Source organism: Bombus bifarius, unplaced genomic scaffold, assembly GCF_011952205.1.
Source record: "Bombus bifarius isolate JDL3187 unplaced genomic scaffold, Bbif_JDL3187 scf7180000009275, whole genome shotgun sequence".
In the NCBI taxonomy this organism is placed as follows: domain Eukaryota; kingdom Metazoa; phylum Arthropoda; class Insecta; order Hymenoptera; family Apidae; genus Bombus; species Bombus bifarius.
The window spans coordinates 1,179,366-1,191,709 of NW_022885009.1; the positions used below are offsets into that span (position 1 = coordinate 1,179,366).

Sequence of the window (12,344 nt, forward strand, 5' to 3'; positions counted from 1 at the left end):
ACGATATAAGTATTTAATTATGTGTATAAGGTTACAATAATGTCAAAGCAAATATACTTATATATATATATATGTATATTAAACGTTATATGAGTAGTATAAACATGTTTATAATACATTTTTATAAATTAATGCACATAAAAATACCCTTTTTTAGATTAAAAACAAAATTAAACCTAAAATATAAAATTAATTGAGTGATACTTTAAATATTTCAACTATTAGTTATATAAATGATATCAGACACAGAAAGAACGAAAACGTTAAAACAAAATTGTTTTTATTTTGAATATAAAAGTCATAACTATTTATAATATTTAAGATTTTAATTATTATGATTTTTATATTCAAAATCAAAATATTCCTTACTGCTTACATCTTCGTTATATGTATATATATAGATGCCATATACATATTACATGAATTACAGAGGAAAATAAAAGAAAAAATAAAATTCTTAATATTTTATATATATAAATATGGATTATGTAGAGAGTGGAAAACATATTAATAATATTTATCACACATCATCCTTGATTTGTAAATGATTTTATTAATAAATTATTTTTTCTTATTTTGTGATGAGGATTGCTCGAAATAAACAAACGTTATGATAAAGATCCACTTTAACAACGGAACAGACAGACAATACAGAGATGTAATAAATCTGATAATAGAAGGTGATAGATTCCCTTACGTAAATGGTCTATCCAAAATTGCAATTGACAAAAGTGTATGTGTCGCGGGACGCGCGGGATGTTTAATTATTTATAATTTAACTTTTTAATTATTTATAATTTAACTTTTAATACATCCGCGCGAGCCGCAATTACAAATTGCAGATTGGAAATTTACAGATTTGGACCTGTACATGTCATATACTCATTGTACCTAATATAAATTTGCTTTAGTCTTGGAAAAATTGGATAAGGCCATAACCAAACTGGCGACAAAGAGGCGCCAGATCCTCGACTCTACCATAATTTTTTTCTTATAAAACCGATCTTCTCTTGCACTCTCACTCGCTATTTCACTCCCATCCATACTCACGATCACGTAGTTAATTGGTAGTCCGTCCAGTAATCCACTTGCTACAGTCTCACCATTAACTACATCGTCTAATCCATCTTTCACTTTTACGCCTATTTCTCGATACTTTATCTTTCCACTCTAATCTAAATTTTGCGTTTCTGACTTTTTTTTAAATACAATTCAAAAGTGCGAAAGCGCAAGTGTAAATATTTGTTACTTTTTAAAAATCATAATTGTAATTTAATATTAATAATAATATTAATAATCATTACCCATTAACTTCGCACTTTAATCATCACGAGATGTGTCAGCGCTATGGTAACTTCAGAGACAGAAATTAAAGGTTATTATTGATTTACAGTAATTTTGATTCTTTTCTTTATGTTTAATATCATATTCCAATATTTAGTGACTTGTTGTTACATATAAACAATACACATCCATTAAGTAATTTAATCGTAATAATAAAAAATTCTACAGATTTTCTGATGTAAAAAAACATTTAATCATTGCAACTGAATGCTTGCAACTGTAAACGGGAAGATATTACAATGATGTCATTAATCAAATGAATTTCTCATATTAGAGCATAACACGTAGCACATGGAATGCCCAAAAGTAAATAACAATAATCTTAACAGCCATGTTATGTGCAGCTTAATGCCATTATATATAAACACCTGGAACTTAAAATTTACTAAAAATTACAAGAATACCACAATATCAATTGTGTTCTTATATTACTTCACAGTCCTTTCAAGATATCTTGAAAAATATCAAAACTATTTAACTTATATCAAAACAATGAAACACAGAAAATACTAAAATACCATTTATGTGCTAAACTGATTTGTTTTTGTTCATACCAATTATACATTTCAAACACTATTATTATTCTAATAAACGAAATGTACATACTTTTTTTTCTTTACTTCCTTATTCTTATGATGTAAATTCCTACCTTACGTCTTTCATAGATATAAGCTCAATGTATGAGCAACATATATTTATCTCTTTATTTTCTGTCCCAAAAATCACAGAGGCATAATGCACCTCAATGTATGGTGTAAACCTGTACAAAAGTTGTTCCTCATTTACTCTATACTTATTCATGGTACAATAATAATGTATTTAAAATGTAACTTATGTAACCTTAGTACTGATTAACGATGACTGCATTCCAGCGTGACCAGCCTTTGGCCGACTGGAGCTAACAGACAAATACGCTCCTTCAAGTGTAAAACTCCATTGTTGCCTTTTTCAAGTCATTCAATATGTGATCTTTCACCCACTATGCAACACCACTAATACTCTAACTATATACTCTATATAAAATATCGTTAGTATAACTAAAACGCGCTGTGCCCAGCTGGAATGCAGTCCTATTTTATCCCATCATTATCCCCCTTTCATTTTCATTCACATTCCTCTTCTCCATAATGGTAATCGTTTGTTGTTCCACAGACAATTCGTCAGTCAATGATTTACTGATAAATTCACACCACTAACTGTAGTCTGTCATTGGTCGGTCAATTAGTTTGATTCCCAGATGTTCACTCGGCGGCTCAATTATTGTTATTATTTATATGAATTTTACACTCATTCAACAGAATCAGAAGCCTGCTCTTTGTAATTCTAGTTTCCTGAGTCTCCCACATCTTCATGTTTTCTCTTCTTACCTCGAGCAGGAGATGACTCTATATAACGCGATAAAAAAGTAATAAAATTTATGGCATTATACTCTACGAAAATTATTTCCTTTTTAAATAACAAGAAAGACTACTTGAGACAGAATAATATAGTTCATTTTAAGGTATTTTATATGACAGTTATAGATAAGTTATAGATAGATGACAGTTATAATAAAATATTTAAGATAGTAGATTAATATTTCAGTAACAACAATAAAACCAATGGATCTATCTGAATCAAAAAACTTATTTACCTTCTTCTTCATCCTGTTCATCATCTTCATTGTCATCATCTTCTTCTTCTTCTTCTTCGTCACAGAGAAAGTCGTCTTCATCACTTTCATCCTATATTATAACGATCAAATAAATGCATCCATTAATCAAAAGATATAAAAAGCCACAACATTAATAATCATCTTTAAAGTATCTTTAAATTAAAATGTAATTTATAACGAAATTATTACATTTTGTATACAGTAAAAAGTCTAAAGTTTGAAACATGAATAACTTACTTCAAGACCGTCCTTGTATACAGCTTCTAATCCTACATCACCCTCCTCAAAGACAAATTCTTCTTCATCTGAAACTAGAAAGTTAAATATTTGTAATTAAAACATAAATCTCTTTCTTCACTTTGTTTTGTTTTGTTATTTTAATAAATGTTTAACCTAATTTTCATCTTTTAACTAACCTTCCTCACTATCTTCTTCATTAGCATCTCCATCTCCATCTTCATTCCCATTTACTTCATCATCCTCTCCTTCACTATCATCTACTTCACAATCGTCTGTATCAAATCTATATAACATAATATTTTTAATTTTATCTTTTAATGCATTAGCAAAAAACAAACCAGACAAATGAAACAATTCTTTAGCATTACATACCCATCAAGACATCGAAGGCTGGGAATAAGGCTAAAAACTTTCTCTCTATAATTGTCCAAATTTGTCACTTCATTATTAAAGAGATCCAAATTTTTTAAATTTTTAAACTCCTTCTGCAAAGAAAAACAATTTTTAATATATCTATTGATACTTACAAAAAGCATATATATATATATATATATATATATATATATATATATGTCGGAGATGGAAGGGCACCAGACCTTCCCCTGGAACTCTGGGAAAATCCGTAAAATTGTAATTAAAGTTTACAGTTGTAATTAAACAATTTGCCGTCATTCTGCCTAATTGTACTTGTTTGCGATTTGTGATAATGAACTTGGGCTCAAGGCGACCATCAGTCGCCAAACGTAGCCGCGGTCAATGGGAAGGGCGCTCTAACAAAGGTGCAGAGTGATGTTATGATCCTTATTAAAGGAAATATCCATAGAGGTACCCGACAGTAAAACATGCCAACGGTTCCTTCGGACAATGAATACCTGATGTTGAGGCACGTACACAGCACAAGTCTGGTTAGCCCGAGGACCCGCTATAAAACCTGGGTTTTTCGGCAATTAAGATCTGTGCAAACGGACAGGCAGCTTTTGTCTCAAATCGACCAATCGACAGCGACGTCGATCCGAGGATCTTGTGTACTTAGACACCCCACCATAGTTGGCCTCGGTAGCGTCATTGGGACGAAAATTCATTCTTTCTCGAGATCTCATCGGCGAAGGGAGTAGTACACGTTTGAGTTAGAGCAAGTATACCTATCCTCCCGTTGACCGTGGACTCGTTATCGAACCTAAGACCATCATCACTAGTGTCGCTAGTGCCTAATCGCCGCTGTTGATTGTCGGATCGGTAGTGTTCGTACTCGTAGTATCTGGCCGTATCTTCGTTATAACACAACGCTGGCCAACTCCAAGGGAGGTCTGTCAAACGCTCACCACCCTGTTCCTGACTCTTCTCCGACATATATATATGTACAGGGTGGTTGGTAACTGGTGGTACAAGCGGAAAGGGGGTAATTCTACGCGAAAAAAGAAATCGAAACTTACTAAAGGTTGAAGTGTATCGAGATCTTTGATCTTGTTTCCACTAAGATTGAGATGAGTTAACTTGGGACTTGACTGAAGAAGATTTAAACCTCCAGAAATTCTGTTGTCACTAAGTTCCAGCTATAAAAAATAATAGTAATTTGTATTGATTTCAATTCATCTTTTATATTCAACATTACATTTTATTTAAGATATAAAATGTGCCACTATATGTTATTCTTAAAAGTTTGCAAGAAATAAATACTTTGTAGATTACATTTAAGATAACAATAATAGATATGCTTTTTGCTTACCTTTTTAAGACTTGACAACTTTGGAAAGCCTTTTAGACTGGTAAGACCCACATTGATGAGGCTTAGTGATTCTAATGCAACAAATTCATCTGTCAGACCTACTATATGCGTGCTCCGACAATTGTCAAGAACAAGTTCTTTGATCTGAAAAAATAATAACATTTTTATAAGTATCGTACTAAAGTACAAGAGCAGGTAAATTACAAATATTACAAAAATAGTATATCATATTCTATTCATAATTGTACCACAGATACCATATGTCTCCGTTTATTGAAAATAAATGTGTATAACGATATTTTACAATAAACGTAACTTTATATACAAATGATAAAAGCCAAAAATAAATAAAAATTTCCTAATTAGAAATAATAAATTTCTATGTATGTAGTTTCTGCATTAACCACTTAAAATTTAATAAATTGTACAAAGATTAGTGAGATAATGAATATCAAAGATTAAGGAACAGCTTTGATTACAGAAACTGTCCGTATAAACGACGAGACTATTGCATTCTTAATTACATTTGTAAGCTCAGTATATAGTGAAGGCGTGAATACGAAAAGTTGGTGGTATATGAAAAAGGTAATAGTCGCTAAAATTCAAACGAACGATAAGCTTTCGCGGGAGATGGGCTATTTTATTGATCGGAGAAAGAGAAAGGTGAAGAGAGAGGGGAGATAGAAAGGAGACAGGAGAAACAGGGAGGGGAAGTGTGAGGGGGCGCTCGGGATACAGGGGTGATGGTAGTAGAGTGCACGACGCGTCTTGTTTAGCGGCATCAGAAAAGCCGGCAAGCGATAAGTACTGACTGCGGCACGCGACAAGCGAATCCGAGTAGTTTCAAGTTCTAATGTTATCGAAATTCATTTCTTATCGCAAATTGAAATGAATTTCGATACAATTCGTTTTATCTAAAATTTGAAATTGCATATTAAAAATATAATTACTCTATATTCTATTTACTATAATATAATCATCTGAAACAATTTTACATAGTAAATGAAAAAAAAAAATTGTTAATCGCTACTTCATAAAATTCGAATAAAATTCTGAATAAAGCCGAATATATCGCTGCGTAGCAAATTTTAGTGACGACAAACCGCTTTCACGCGAAGCCTCGTCGCATGTCCTTATCTTAGATTCACTGCCCGACATTCCGACCGGCCGGCTGATTGGCTGCGCCGTGCGTTGCACTGATCGTAGTGGAAGCGTTTACGAGAAGTTGTCGTGGCTTATAGGAGCGGATCAATGACAGCTACAAGTTAACTAAGAGATGGATAGAAGGAAATATTTGATGAAATTTTGAGATTAAATTAATTTAGAAAAGACATATGTTCTTATTTCATAGAAAATAGTTAACAGATTGTTTGATATGTACGTTAAAAATGATAATTTGAAATGCAAAATTCTTAAAATAGTATAAAGAAAAGAAATTTCTATATAATGAAACTTTTAAAAATTAAAATAAAATCTTATATTTTCGTATCGTTGATAATAATTTGCAGTTTCCTAATATATTTAAATCGATTATTAATAAGAAATATATTTACTATTGTTAATATCAATATTTAAATTAAACGGAAAAACTGTTTTTAAAAAAGATTAAGAACGATATTAAGAAATTTCACTTGATATTAATGAAACATGATATATGAAATCGCGTTGCTTTTTATGGAACAGCTCATAAAATAGTAGCTACGGCACTGTTGAATAAACTGCATCGCAACGCCGGTGGTTAACGTGATGCAAACGCCCACGCATATGTATTATACTCTAATGTATCGAGAAATCTAGATAATGGTGTCGAGTGTTGCTCAATTGTTGTAATGAAATTCGTAATGCAAGGTAAAGATGTGAAAAATAGTTATTTTGATTTTTTTACTGCTCGAGAACGTACGCGTGTCAGTTGGTGACAGAGTGGACTCGTCCAAGATGGCTGCACAGTGATCAGTAATACGCCATAAGACATTATCGGAGATTAGATACATAAGAAACCTTATGATCGGTTCAGCATCGTTCGTATACATTTTAATGGCTGGAAATAATCTTAGAACATATGCTATCTTACAAAATGTAGACAAATCTAATTGTCAATAAGAATACACTCGCGCGCACCGGAAGACAATGGCGACGTTCACTCGCACGCGCATCTCATGGCAGCACCTCATGGCACGCACAACTCTTCCCGCTGATAATTGATTTACATAATATACTTTTACCACTTGTGAAAAAATATGTAGACCGTGTAAAATATGGCACGGATTAAAAAAAAAATGTCACAATGTTAATTTAACAATTCAAATTACGTTTATATGTATATCTAAACCTATATTAAAGGCGATGTAAAAGAATATTTATTGTTAAGAGAATTGTAGTGTAAAATACGATTCACGATTTATTGCTTTTTCAAGCCAGATTTCATGTAATAGATATACCTTTTGAGTTTTACACGGTAGTTTATAAATAGTGTCACATTTTACATTAATTATATTCGGTTTTCGACTCATATATTAACTACAATTCCAATTTTGTCACGAAAGAAACAAATCAACTGATATACGTAGTATCTGTAACGAAGAAATGAATTACGATGCAAAATACAATCTTCGGTTCTTATTGTCTGGTAAATTCTTTCAAGTTCAAGTTTCCATTTGACCTTGGTGGATTTAACGTTCTTGGAATACCGAAAATCGCGGTCAAAGGACTGTTAAGTTCTGACATAATACTTTATGTGTAAGCACCCATAACTTGTCAGCAGATGCATATGAGGTTGCATATGTTTCGAAATTCGTTCGAAAGGGGCACCATCTTGTCAAAGCCTTTTTGTACTTCACTATTGCGTTGTACATAAGATCAACGAAGAAGCACATTGCTAATGATATTGTAATATATTTGAAACAAACAATTTTCTAAAATGCCGTATAAACGATCTGCTACGACGTGGTTGCCTCTGTTAATAGGAACACACGTACGATGCACGGTAGTTTAAAAAGAGAGGCTCCTAGAGACAGCCACGCCACGCTATAATTTGATCACTCGACTTGCGTATAACATGGCATTTTAAATAAGAAACGATTATGTTTGAAATTACTTGATTCTCTCAAAGAAATTTATCGATTATGGAAACGTACAAATAATACAGTACTATATTGATAGAGGAACTTTCTAAAAAAAACAACGTTACTTTCACACATTTTCCAAAATATTTTTAAGATAAATTTGTTATAGAAAAATTATTACACGAAAAGTCGTCTAGAAAATATTTTATCGGATTTATTTTAACGTTCTAATTGAGAAACGCGTGTTTATACAACATTGGAACCTAAATACAAAAAATTAATTTCTCTTTGAAATTAATAATAGAAAGGTATGCTAGAAATTTTTTAATTCGAATATTTGTTCTCTAGAAGAAAAATTTCAGAAATATAGAACTGATTAATTACGAAATTATTGAATACGTTTTTAAAAATTAATTAATTATTGGTCCTGTAACCGAGGCAAACTATGTTATGAAAATAACAATGGAGTTACTACCCGTTTAGTTGCTTAATATTTGCGTAAATATTTTTCGTTCAACTTCCTCAAATTGATCGAAATAAGCACAAAAAATCAGCCATTGCAAAGAGCAATATCTCCATTGATTAAACATGTTTTACTTTCTATGCCAACGACGCTAATTCTACGATGTATTACATCACAAATCAGCAAGATGTAGTATATATAATACTATAGGTTTTATAGTAAATAAAATAATTCAAGTTCAAATGTATTTAGCTGCGGGTTGTATAGTGCTTTCTCTATGAACGTAATAACATCTGCGGCGCGATAAGGGACACTTCGTAATTCAATAGAAAGCTCCGTACGCTAGAAAAACTTGAGAAAATTTGATAAACGATTGGTTGATCAACTATTCGTTGAATTCAGAGAACCAATCAGCTTTCGAGTTTCTCAATTTTCCAGCTTATACGATACAACTGGCAACTCGGAATCTTTCCTAACTGTATCAGTTTCTTCAAATTTTCCGAGAATCTGGTAAAAAGACACACGCGATAACAGAGTACGAACTCGAAATAAAATATCGGGACGAAGAGAGGGAAGCAATAGGAGAAAACGCGTCATGTCGAGAGACGAAGTAATGAAAAATGAAGGAGACAGGCCGTTTAAGCGAACCACGCCATGCCTGTTACTCTTGTGGTAATCGTAGCATCTCGTGTCGGCATCGAGAACACGTCTTCTTGCCCGATAAATCGTCGAAGCCACGCGGTCACCGTCAAGAAATCCGAGTTCTCGTGCGTCTTCGAGAAGCCAGTGGCGTGCCGCAGAGCGAGTGCGTGGTGTCGGTGTCGCGCGAGGGAACACAATTCTCTCTCTGCACCCGCTCTCAGACCTGTACACGATAGAACACCAAGCACGCAACAACCCGCTGTATCGTTCTCGTGTCGAGCAAAGCAGTACAATAAAATAAAGTGGGGTTCGGCTTACTTCACCGGGGTTCCTTCCCCGTTTTTCGAGCTCTATTCGTTTCTCCATGGCCGGTAAACCCGTTTCTAACTCCGTACACAGATCACTACACCTTCCTGCGTCGCAACAACTCGTCGCAACCTTGCTTTCAAACCGGGAATATGACGGACGGACCACGGTCGGTCACTAGTCGGACAGAGCCACCACCGTACCGAGGAGCCAACCCAACGGCAGTTCGATTCTGGCCTAGGCCCTATGCTCGCTACACTCGACTCACCGGACTGGCGGGGCCCCCACACAATAACAACCCACGAGGCGGGAAACGAAACACATGTCTGGCACTACTTTCGAAGCGACCAATCCCGTTCTTTTGTTCGCTCACGGTACCGATCGACCTGACATCTCGCGGCCTTTTACGCAACTTCACTTTAGCGCGGCTAAATTCATTTCCTTTATATATCTAATTAGACCGAGAGAATTTTCATTCATACAACTCTCCAACGCTTTTCTATTTAAACGTTCGTTGCTTTATTAATTAATCCAGATACTCAATTTCAGGGCTAATACACAAATTGTCTCTTTTTTATTAATGACGGAAGAATTTGGTAGTTTGCACCCGTTACCGCAATCATTTTGAAGCTTCCGGCGCTCGTGTTAGACTAAGAGATTCCTTATGCTTACTTTATTTTACGTAACGTCACCTAAGAAAATCCGACGTAATTCTATGAGCAACTGACTATTTGGCGTTGGAATGAACCGATGCTCTTTGTTCTAGTATCCATTAATATTAACTGATATTAAACAATTGCATATGCGAGATATCGAACTTGACATCGAAATTCATATATCGATAAGACGAAACAATTTGAAATATGTTTCATACTTTCTCTTATTTAATATTCAATTTATTGCTATTTACTATTTTTATTACATATTAATTTTTTTGTAGAATATACACACACGGCAAATTAATAATAACAATTGTGATTACAGTCTATAATATTATTAAAAGGTTTGATTTAATATACATATAATTTATATATGAAATTTGTATTGTCAAGGAAATATAAATTTAGAATTTCATATATTGCATACAATTTTTATATTTTTGTTTATTATATTTTTTTTGTAATTTTTTTAATATCGATATCATTAATACTATATCATTTAAATATGTAGACATTATATAAATATGACTTTTTAAAATTTATTACTATTAAGAGTCGTTAGATATTTTTAATAGTATAATTTTCATTATAAATTAATCGTACAACATAGTTATTTTAAAATGCAATACGGACAATTAAATACTGATTAAAGATAATAAACATATAACTTCATGACAGAACAAGGAGTTTGTTTATGATATAGTATGTCTCGATATAATATTTTTAATCAAGTCGTGATATCTATGTTTGATGCTCAAGTGATCCGCCCCTGCAGGTGTAGAATCCGTGAAGGGTTGAGATCAATATGCGCTCATTGATTGCACTGTAGCTGCGCTGCGTCGGCCTCGTAGAATTTGTCTTCTTTGTAGCACTAAACATTGAGCATGTACCTACCTACTTGCTTGGTTAGATCTCAACGTGCACCTTTCACCGTGTGCACAACTGAATTACAAGACTAGAATAAACGCGTTATACGATGCCACGTAATGTCTTTCCCGTCGATACAGCCTCTCGTTATAAAATTTCGTGATAAGCAGGCGAGTTCGATAATAATTTCGAAACTACCTGTTTCATCGACCACCACACGTTATGTACAAACAAAATTCATGTAAGTTTAATGCGTCTTACAACTTTAGTGATGCTAATATTTATCAAAGGAGACAAAAGTTTTGTTGAAAATTTTTTTAAAATAGTTCAAGTAGTTATTTATTTCAATTAATACTATTTTTTTGAATTATCATTTACCTTATATTTACGTATGAAAAAATTATATTAAAGTTTAATATTAAAATAATAGTGTTAAAGTCTCGTGTGTTTTATCACATGTGTGGATAGGTTTCGTATATTATACGCTTATATTTATGTATGTATATGCATGATTATAGATTTAACTGATGTGTGTTCCAACTAATTCATAAATTAATTAATTATCATAAAATAATTATAAAGTATTATATTATTTTATAAAGTTTTATAAAATATTCCCATTGTTTATCTGCTTTTATTCAAAAACATATGAAAACATATCCTATATATGGTGATTCTATAATACAGAAAATATTTCTAATCCTTTATTGATTGTGTAGAATACAGATTGTATATTAGTTATATATAAATTATTTGTATTAGCCTGATTGTATTTATTGGAAGTTAAATAATATTATTAACAAAATTGTTTATATAAAAGATGGTCTTCATGGATGTTAATTAAGCATTTTAATTTTTTTGATTACTCGTATTTTATCGATATATTTTGATAGTGCATTATATTGCTTTTTATTTCTGCTCTTACTTTATTGACTTCTTTTGGTACATCGGAAATTAGAGAACTAAGATAACAACAATTATACTTTACTTATATCGATTGTACATGTATCATAGTGTACATTGCACGGCCAATCAAATTACTAGTTATAAATAAACATGGCTCTCTTTCTTTAGTCCGTTTTCGTCCTCTGCGCAGTGTCAAGAGCATATTGAATACATATGTATATTATATGTTTCCGTACGGATTACACAGTCCCTTATTATGATTATTCTGGCAATATATGATATTGAATGTAATCTATGAAGTAATAAAAATGTTTAATAACAAGGATATGGAACACAAGGACATAACTAAGTACGCAATTCCATATAATATTCCGTTAGAGTTTCGTAAAATTGTCTTATCCGTAGAGATATAAATTTTATATAAAAAAATGTAATTGAAATATTAGTAAAAATTGCAAAGATGTGTACATCAAAA

General features: G+C 32.4%; 1 protein-coding gene across 2 annotated transcripts; it reads right to left on the bottom strand.

Annotated features, from left to right (window-relative positions):
* Positions 1–532: 532 nt before the first annotated feature.
* LOC117214970 (acidic leucine-rich nuclear phosphoprotein 32 family member A) lies at positions 533–9,752 on the bottom strand. 2 transcript variants are annotated; one of them, XM_033461359.1, is made up of 8 exons: positions 9,450–9,752; positions 4,965–5,108; positions 4,672–4,791; positions 3,611–3,723; positions 3,415–3,521; positions 3,236–3,309; positions 2,978–3,068; positions 533–2,729 (listed from the first exon to the last, which is right to left on the bottom strand). In XM_033461359.1, the coding sequence occupies exons 1-8, from the start codon at positions 9,495–9,497 to the stop codon at positions 2,668–2,670; spliced, it is 759 nt and encodes a 252-aa protein (XP_033317250.1). In that variant the 5' UTR covers positions 9,498–9,752; the 3' UTR covers positions 533–2,667. The 2 variants fall into 2 exon arrangements, with proteins under 2 accessions (XP_033317250.1, XP_033317248.1); XM_033461357.1 differs by lacking the exon at positions 9,450–9,752 and adding an exon at positions 6,865–7,312.
* Positions 9,753–12,344: the final 2,592 nt, after the last annotated feature.